The sequence below is a fragment of the Bison bison genome, unplaced genomic scaffold (assembly GCF_000754665.1).
Source record: "Bison bison bison isolate TAMUID 2011002044 unplaced genomic scaffold, Bison_UMD1.0 scf7180017858048, whole genome shotgun sequence".
NCBI classification, from domain to species: Eukaryota; Metazoa; Chordata; class Mammalia; order Artiodactyla; family Bovidae; genus Bison; species Bison bison.
Genome location: NW_011488621.1, coordinates 4724301 through 4734024, shown reverse-complemented (window position 1 = coordinate 4734024; position 9724 = coordinate 4724301). Strand labels below are relative to the sequence as shown.

Genomic DNA, 9724 nt, shown 5'->3' with positions numbered 1-9724 from the left:
TATTTGTGGGGGTCCTGGAACCAATATCCTGGTAGATATTAAGGGTCAACTAGAAGCCGAGAGGACCCCATGCCTGAAGGGCGGCGGCCAAGAGGAGTTACCCCACGTCCGTGGTCAGGGGCAGTGGCCGAGAGTGCCAGACTGCGACGGTGCAGGAACGGTGGAGAGGAGCTACCCCACGCCCCCAAGCCCGAGGCCCAGGGCGGTGGCCGGGAGGACCAACCCCACGTCCAAGAGCCGTGGCTGCGCAGGGCGCAGGAGGGCCTAGAGGAGCTATCCCACGTTGAAGGTCAGGAAGGGCGGTGGTGAGGAGATACCCCTCGTCCAAGGTAAGGAGTGGCGGCTGCGCTTTGCTGGAGCAGCCGTGAAGAGATACTCCATGCCCAAGGTAAGAGAAGACCAAGTAAGACGGTAGGTGTTGCAAGAGGGCATCAGAGGGCAGACACACTGAAACCATACTCACAGAAAACTAGTCAATCTAATCACACTAGGACCACAGCCTTGTCTAACTCAATGAAACTAAGCCATGCCCGTGGGGCAACCCAAGATGGGCGGGTCATGGTGGAGAGATCTGACAGAATGTGGTCCACTGGAGAAGGGAATGGCAAACCACTTCAGTATTCTTGCCTTGAGAACCCCATGAACAGTATGAAAAGGCAAAATGATAGGATACTGAAGGGAGGCCTGGCGTGCTGCGATTCATGGGGTCGCAATGAGTTGGACACGACTGAGCGACTGAACTGAACTGATTCTTACTCTTGGGGACTCACCTTTAGGACAAACTTCTCCTGGCCAATAGCAAATAATAATAACAATAGCTAATATCTATTGAGCTCCTAATAGATGCTGAACATTTCTCTAAGTGCCTTTAATGAATTAACTCACTTATCAATCCTCTAAGATATGTGTTAATATTATCCAACTTATTAGGATGAGGGACAGATGGTTCAAGAAACAAAGAAACAAAGGTTTTGTTCCTAAGTAGAGGGATGGGAATTTGGACTCAGGTAATTTGGTCCCACAGCGATAATCATTATCACTCACCTACTCAAACTACTGTCTTATCCTGGCATCCCAGCTTTCCAACAATCTGATGTCTAGCTCTCCCAATCTCTTCTTTCATCATTCATCCATCCGTTCATGCATTGAACATCCATTGTTCAACATATACTGAGTGAATACCTTATGCCAGGCACTGACCTAAGTCTTGGGCTTAAATGGTCTTTGGAGGAAGGGAAAGGATAAATAGAAATGTGAAACTCTTTATTTTATCCATGTTGTCAGCACAATAAAACCACTGATGAATTTGAGCAGGAATTTTACGACTTAAGACTTCTCTTTTATGACAAATGACAAGGTGTCTTTTGAATACCTGATTTCTCCAAACACTGCCCCAGCTTTCAGAGTGACCAGAACTTGAGTTCCATCAGCACCTCCAAGAACTTGGACTTCTCCTTGCTTAATGATATACATTTCCTTGCCAATTTCTCCCTGTATGCCAAATAAAAAGAGGAAATGATAGTCACTTTATTCTTGACAATTATGCCCCAAATTAAAGAAATATACACTCCTCTAGATGAATAAACATAAAGGAAAGAAGCGTAAAAGTAATTATTTGAAGTCTTAAGGGGGTTATGGACATTAGTTTGATATATCGTGTGAAAAGAAACGATAAGGAAAGTGATACTCTTCAAAATGAGAGCACTGTGTGCCGTCACTGGATAGTCAAAGATATTTTAGCTAGCACATTGTTTCAGGAATGGGATTGGAGAGAGGAAACTAGAGACTGTAAGAATAGCAACCTTTTCTTTTTTCTTTTTTGGTGACCACTGCTTTGTTTTGAAGAAGTTGCTTAATTTATGCAGAGAGTATGGGTTACAGTCATTCAAAGATGAACTCTACTCATCTGCCTATAGCACTGAGATCTCATTTTAGTAATTGGGGCATAGGAGGCCCTTAAGCTATTATTCTTGTTCCACATTGAAAGTGTTAATGCAGCAGGTTGTTTTTATTCAGTTCTTGTTTATCTCTGGGGACCCTGGAACCAGGGCAATGACCCTTGTTCAAAGCCCCGAGAACTAAACTCCTGGAGTGTTCACATAGCCCCTGGTTAATGATGCTGCTCTGTATGCCTCAGGCAGCGTGGCGGGATGTACCCGGCTGTCAACACTGTTTAATGTAAACACGAAGATTTACGATGTGTACTTGGTGTCTAGTTTGTAGTCTGAACCATGGCTGGTCATGTAGCTATGTGGCCAGACCCATTTAAAAATTCTAGACTCCAAGACTGTGTTGAGTTTTCCTAGCAGAGATGTTTTGTCCTTGTCCACAGTGGGTGATAAAGATGAATTTCATGTGACCCTCGTGGAAGTAGGACCTAGTAAATCTGCACCGTATTTTTCTAGTCTTTGCCTATGAATGTCTTTTTCTTGCTTTTCCTGCACTGTATGCTTTACTATAATAAATCTTAGTTGATAAATACCATTTTATATTGAGTCATGCAAATCACCAAACTACTGGGTGATTGTGGGACCCTTGGAACACATCTCACTCCAGGATCCAAAAAGAATAAATATGCTTTACAAGAGACCTGAATGGCACTTGGGTCAAGAAAAGCTGTTAAACTTTAAATAAGACAGTTGTCATAATACTAGGCAAACTGGATAATAGTACCTATATGTCTTAATGAGTTGAGTCTTGATCAATCTGAGCTATTAAAAATAGCATGAATACAATAAATTCTCTTATACTTGGCTTAGGAGGGGACTAGATTATTTGAGTCCATCAAATATTCTTGTTAATCATATTTTCAGAAGATTAGAACACACTGAAATTAATTTAGGATTAAACAAGGTTGATTATAGTTTCTGCTCTGCAAAGACTGAGACAATGTCTACTTTGTTCCAGTGCTGAGCGTAGGAATTATGACGTAGAGAACTCATTTATGAATAATTTATGATTTCACCATTCTCTGGGAAGTTCTTTAATACCAAGGGTTATTTTCCTGATCATTACTTACTGTCACATTCTAACTGTTAGGTTAAGTTTGAAGTTTTTGGGTTCTATCTCTTAGCTGACATCTGTGACATTCTCATTTTATCTCCCAATGACTTTTATGAGGAAGTTAGCATAGATATTATTATTTCCATTTTACAGAAAGAAAATAAAGGCACAGATTGACTTACTGGCTAATATTTGGCTGAGTAACCAACGCTCCATGACAGTAATTAGAAGCAAAAGGAACCCTAGAATGCACATCTCTGGATGAAGCAATGCAAAAAGTATATTTAAATTCTGCATTGTGGAGAATATTAAGCATATATTTATTCCCAAATGTAGATCTGAGTAGAAATTCCAATACAGATGGATCTAATTATAGTTATTTCCATAATATCAATACTAATAATACATCTTGCATTTTGCAAAGTATTTTTAAACTCACAGTGTCAGGTTTTACATTGCTCCTTATTTTATGCCTGTGTTTGTTTGATCAGAACATGCTACTTTATAGCTGCAAAATATTTTCATAGATATTAACATATAATTCTTGCAAAAATCTCAGTGAGGTCATATAGGAAAGATATCATTAGTTGTATTTAAATTTGGTTGTGTGTAAGTCATTCAGTCATGTCTGACTGTTTTCAACCCCATGGACTATACAGCCTGCCAGGTTCCTCTGTCTATGGAATTCTCCTGGCAAGAATATTGGAGTGGTAGCCATTTCCTTCGCCAGGGGATCTTCCTGACCCAGAGATTGAACTCAGGTCTCCTGCTTTGCAGATCAGATTCATTACCATCTGAGCTACCAGTAGAGACTTGAAAAGTTAAGTGTCTTGGGCAAATTCGTGAGGCTGGCAGACGACAGCATTAGAACCAGCAACACCTGAGTCACCTGACTATATAATATGTATATTAAATATGATATAGTATATCTATATCATTAAATATAGAACATATTTAATGATGAATCCAATATCAAGACTGATCTCTTTAAAACCAACAAAAGAGCTATGAGTTATTTTTAAAATGAGGGAAAGTGTCTGAAAATTAGTTTTTCAAGAAATACTCCAAGAAGTAATGATTAGAACATGGTCATATTCCTTCATTTTTTGCATGAAGTCATTCTCAAGGAACTGGAATGATTTTTCAAAGGCAGTTTTTACAGCTGACTGGAGGTAGAAGTACATAATGGGTACTTAAATATAGTTCAGCACTTTTAATTATTTTTTAATGATCATTTCAATAATTTTTCAAGGAGATCTGGCATAATCACCGAACCAAAACTTCCACTATTTCTTGCATATTTCTAGGCTAATTTAAGACTTTCCTGCAAGTTTAATTAGCATTCAAATGAAGTAGACATTCCTTAGAGAAGAAGGTCTGACAGCATGTGCAAAATAAGACCAAACCAAGCTTTGGTGGTTGGTTTACCTGCTAATTTGGAGAAAGCATAGAAATGCAAGCACTTCATATACAGTAGGGTAACTCTTCCTGAGAGAGCATTTAAAATTTTCAGAGTTCCCCTGTGAAAGGCTATTCCAAGCCTGGCAGGGGTATTATGACACTCAAATTAATTCTTGCAAATTAATCCTGGGAAAACTCCCAAACACTCTTTGAAGCAGTCCAAGCTAGCCACTCAGTAACTTTAGGAGCCATCCAGAGGATTAGGGCTTCTCTGGTGGCTCAGACAGTAAAGAACCTGCTTGCAATGCAGGAGACTCAGGTTCGATCCCTGGGTTGGGAAGAGGGGAATGGCTACCCACTCTAGGATTCTTGCCTGGAAAATCCCATTGACAGAGGAGCCCGGATGGCTACAGTCCATGGGGTCACAAAGAGTCAGACACGACGGAGTGACTAACACTTTCACACTTTCAAGCATATGTATCTAATTCCTCTGGGGAAATTTGGGAATGCGAACCCAGTGTTAGGAGATGTTTAGAGGATTAGGTAGGTCAGCAGACTCAGTCCTGAGCCCTGCCATTTCTTCAATTATTTAAACGACCTCTAATGAACATGTTTGTTGTTTGTTTTTCTTCCCTTTTCCTACAATGATTTGTGGAAATGATAAAGCAAAAGCAAAGCTGAGTTCAGCTGTCTAAAGTCTGGTCAAGTAACAACTTTTCATCTCTACGTTTACTATTAATTAAATCCCTTCTTTAAAACAGAAACGGAAGCAGAGAAATGTGGCTTGGGTCTCATGTCTTTTCATTTCTGCTCTTCCCCCTGCTTACTTTTTTCCCTTCCTTCATTTGTGTTCAATTGATCCATTTTTATTACTAAGTGATGGATGTGATGCAAGGAAGAAATTAGAAGCGAAAAGGCTGCATCTACTCTGCATTTCACACTTTGTTAAGCAAGTTTTCACTGCTTAAGGGCATGAGTGCTAAAGTTTCTATGAGTTGTCTCAATTTTCAGTCCCTGCTGCTACAAATTGAAAGGCTATTTGGGTGCATTAAGGCCATGCCATCCTAATGCATCATTGATTGAAAGGAGTCCTTAAATCGAGCTGTGCATTTCCCATTTTCATGAAAATGATTTCATATCATCAGTATGCCCACTTTTAATCTGGGCTTATTTGTGTGGGCTTATATATTCCTCGGATGGTAAAGAATCTGCCTGCAATGTAGGAGACCCATATTTGATCCTGGGGTCAGGAAGACTTCCTTGGAGAAGGGAATGGCAACCCACTCAGTATTCTTGCATGGAGAAATCCAGACAAGAGAAGCCTGGCAGGCTACAGTCCCTGGGGTCGCAAAGAGTTGGACATGACTGAGCGACTAACGCTTTCACACTGTATTCCTGGTTTCATTAATATCACAATGTCTCATCCACATTTTCCTCTCTTACTACTGAGAGCTCCTTCTCAGTTGCCCTCCGTGATTCTTCTCCACTGACCTCTTCCATAAATACTGTTTTTCTTCAAAGTTACAACCTTGGTCTTTTTCACGTACCTTTGTTGAGCTTCTTATGATATCAGTTCTGTTATATGCTGGTTCCTAAAGATGTACCTCCAGTCGTATCCTCTCTCGCAGAGTACATTATTTCCACCTCTGCACCTGGGTGCCTTGAAGTACCTTCCCTCTATCTGACTTTGTCCTTTGCCATTATGCTAGTTGATGATGTGCTTCAATTCCTTAAGTTTGTCAAGTTCTGTCCTGCCTCATGTCCCCAAGTCTTCATCTAAAAAACTGTCCTCTCTAGTTTTTTTCTTTTTTTTTAAACTAGAGAACTATTTCTGTTTAGACTTTCACAAAGATTATGTCTGACAATCTGACAATCTTAAGTACCTCTGCCACCACACAAATTCTGCGTTCCCTTCATAGAAGTTAGCATGTTTTGGAGTTACGCATTTATTTAATTTATTCATTGTTCATCTCTTCCATCAAGACAGTGATATTCAACTTTGGCTGCACGTGAGAATCACCCAGGAGGCCTTAAAAGTATTGATATGTGGGCTCTACCAGACCAATTGAATTTCTGGGGATGGAGCCCAGACTTCTAAATTCTGGTGAATCTGATGTAGACTGTGAATTGAATACCCCAGCATCAGACAGTAGGCCTCTGAAGGGCAAGAACCACCCTTTTCTGATATATACTGAGTATATCCAGTATCTAGCACAGTGCCTGGCCCATAGCATTTCAAAATTATTTATTGAGTTTTGCTGAATAAATGACACTCAAATTTTCCATCTTTTGACTTGTGGTTCCATACAGTCTCTCCGCAGACAGCTCCTTCCTTTCTGCCTGAGCTCATGTGAACTTTTTCCCTTTATCTGGAACGCCTGCTTCTTCTTTCTCCTGGTTCATGCTGATTCATTGTTCAGGACTTTGCTTGACCAGCATCTTCTCCAGGAGCTCTTACCAGCACCCCAGGGAGAAACATTCTTGACCTATGTCCCACTACAGCTTGTGCTTACTTCTCCCACCACATTTAACACATTATTTTGGGATGTAAGTGCTTCTTACCCCCACTTGTCTGTAAACTCCCTAGGGTTTTGGATCATCTTTCATTTCTTTGAACTACTTATCTTTCTCTACGTTTAATTTTGATTGTTGCCTTCACAACTGATTTAATGTCTCAAGATGAAAAACCCAAGGTCATCATTCCTTCTCTCTCCCTTAAGTTAGTAATCAGAGATGTGCAAAAATACTCATTTTGGAGTTATTTATAATAGCAAACACTTGGAAATTGATTATGATACATTCATAGACTGGAATACTATGCAGCTTTAAAAAGGAGGTTGTAGATTACTTCCTATGATATATTGTGACGTGACAAAGCAAGTTTCACCCATAAGGGAGGTATGATGCTAATTTTATGAAACAAGCTCTACCTATCCATCAATCTATTTATAAAAGAGATAGGTTGAAATATATTAATAGTGGTTATTTATGGATGCTGGAGGTTTTGGCTTTGTGCTTTTATGTGTTTCCCATGTTAAAAATAATGACCATGTATTACTTTGTAATTACAGTACAATTTAAAAAATATGGCATTGATTATCCACTAACTGGGTGAGCTAAATGGAGGTAACTGATAGTTTGCTGAAGACATAAAAGGGGCAGAACCACCTTTCACTTCTTAAGGGAAAAGGTAGAAAGGTAGAATTAAGGGAAGGTATTTGGAATTAATGGGGTATGACAGTTGATGACTTCCATATACACAAACTGACTTTTCAGACCACCCACCACTCATATGCTATAAGTAATGAAATCTATATTGTCTTATTCTGTTTTGAACTCTGAAAGCACATTATTGTTTTACAGAATTGTATCTCATGATTATTTTCATACTTTGGAACTCACCCTAGGCAGATTTTGTTTAAACTGTTCTCCTGACTTATATCTGAACTCTTCAGATATATTTATTTATGAGTCATGCACTTGAAAAATTGCAGGCACTCACCTTTTTGCAGACAAAGTCACCAGGTAAGTAGACAATGGACTTCAATCTTAGCAGCATGTCATAAATCATCTGTGTGTCACAGCCCTAAAGAAAAAACAGTAAAGAGAAAAGTAATCCTTACTGATACAGCTAAGAGGCAAATATTCCGAGAGGCTTAAAAAGGCAGTGAAAATAAACACTAACAGATTTTTGTCTGTGTTGATGCTAAAATAGTTGCCAGTAGATATGGACTTGTCTTAGAACAAAACATAGAAAAAAAATACCACAGCATAATAGTTAGAACTTAAATGCTGGTCAGATATATTAGATCCCTCTGGAGAAGGGACTAGCTACCCACGCCAGTATTCTTGCCCGGAAAATCTCCTGGAGAGAGGAGCCTGGCGGGCTAAAGTCCATAGGGTCACAAAGAGTTAGATACAGCTGAGTGACTAAGCATGCACTCCTACAGATATATTTGGGTTTTAATCCTGTTTCCACTACTTATTGCTATGTATCTACACATCTCATGGCCTCATTTTCCTAGTCTGCTAAATGGGAGTTAAGTGGTACTAATTTTGTAATAGTAAAATTTTACTCATGTAAAACTTAACATAATCTTAATAAATGATAAGTATTAAAGATTATGGTAATGTAATGGTAATAACAATTGATTATTAATATATTAACACTGACATATAAAATATTTGCCACATATTTTTCTTTTTAATAACATCTTTCATACTATTGTGAGATAGTACATTTGCAAACTTGTATGTTTTTCTTCCCCAACTTGTCCTCTTCTTTAACTGTACTTAAGAGATATAAAAACAATATATGTTAAATAAATGACTGTTCATATTCACTTCAGTAGTGTAAGAAACGAATTTGATTCATTTGAAAATATGTTTATATTTGTTCTCTGTCTAAATAATTATAATTCACCTATGTGTGTGTGCTTAGTCACTCAGTCGTGTCCAACTCTTGGCGACCCTATGAACTGTGACCTGCAGGCTCCTCCATCCCTGGGGATTCTCCAGGCTGCAATACTGGAGTGGGTGGCCATTTCCTTCTCCAGGGGATCTTCCAGACCCAGCGAACGAACCCAGGTCTCCCACATTGCAGGCAGATGCTTTACCATCTGAGGCACCAGGGAAGCCAATAATTTATCTACAACATAGGTTAAAGAAAAATCTGTAGATGTTTCAAAAATCTCACCTCACATAGTGATTTTGGATTTTCTACTTTCATTAGACTTTCTACTCCTCATAGTCAACAAAAGAGTCCAAAGTGCAGTACTTGGGTGCAATCTCAAAAATGACAAAATGATCTCTGTTCATTTCCAAGGCAAACCATTCAATACAATAGTAATCCAAGTCTATGCCCCAACCAGTAATGCTGAAGAAGCTGAAGTCGAACCATTCTATAAAGACCTACAAGACCTTATAGAAGTAAGACTCAAAAAAGAAATCCTCTTCATTAGAAGGGACTGGAATGCAAAAGTAGGAAGTCAAGAGATACCTGGAATAACAGGGAAATTTGGCCTTGGAGTACAGAATGAAGTAGGACAAGACTAACAGAGTTTTGCCAAGAGAACGCACTAGTCATAGCAAACACCGTCTTCCAACAACATAAGAGAAGACTCTCCACATGGACATCACCAGATGGTCAACACTGAAATCAGATTGATTATATTCTTTGCAGCCAAAGATGGAGAAGTTCTATGCAGTCAGCAAAAACAAGACCAGGAGCTGACTGTGGCACAGACCATGAACTCCTTATTGCCAAATTCAGACTGAAATTGAAGAAAGTAGGGAAAACCACTAGGCCATTCAGGTACTG

The 9724-nt window shown here is 39.3% G+C and overlaps 1 protein-coding gene across 1 annotated transcript in view; it reads right to left on the bottom strand.

Moving 5' to 3' along the window:
* CNGB3 (cyclic nucleotide gated channel beta 3) overlaps positions 1-9724 on the bottom strand; it is a 190438-nt gene that overhangs the window by 24560 nt on the left and 156154 nt on the right. Inside the window, exons 14-15 of the mRNA XM_010862156.1 lie at positions 7907-7990; positions 1373-1491 (exon numbers count right to left, since the gene is read on the bottom strand). Of these exons, the coding sequence (XP_010860458.1) occupies positions 1373-1491; positions 7907-7990 (203 nt within the window). The remainder of the gene's footprint in view (positions 1-1372; positions 1492-7906; positions 7991-9724) is intronic.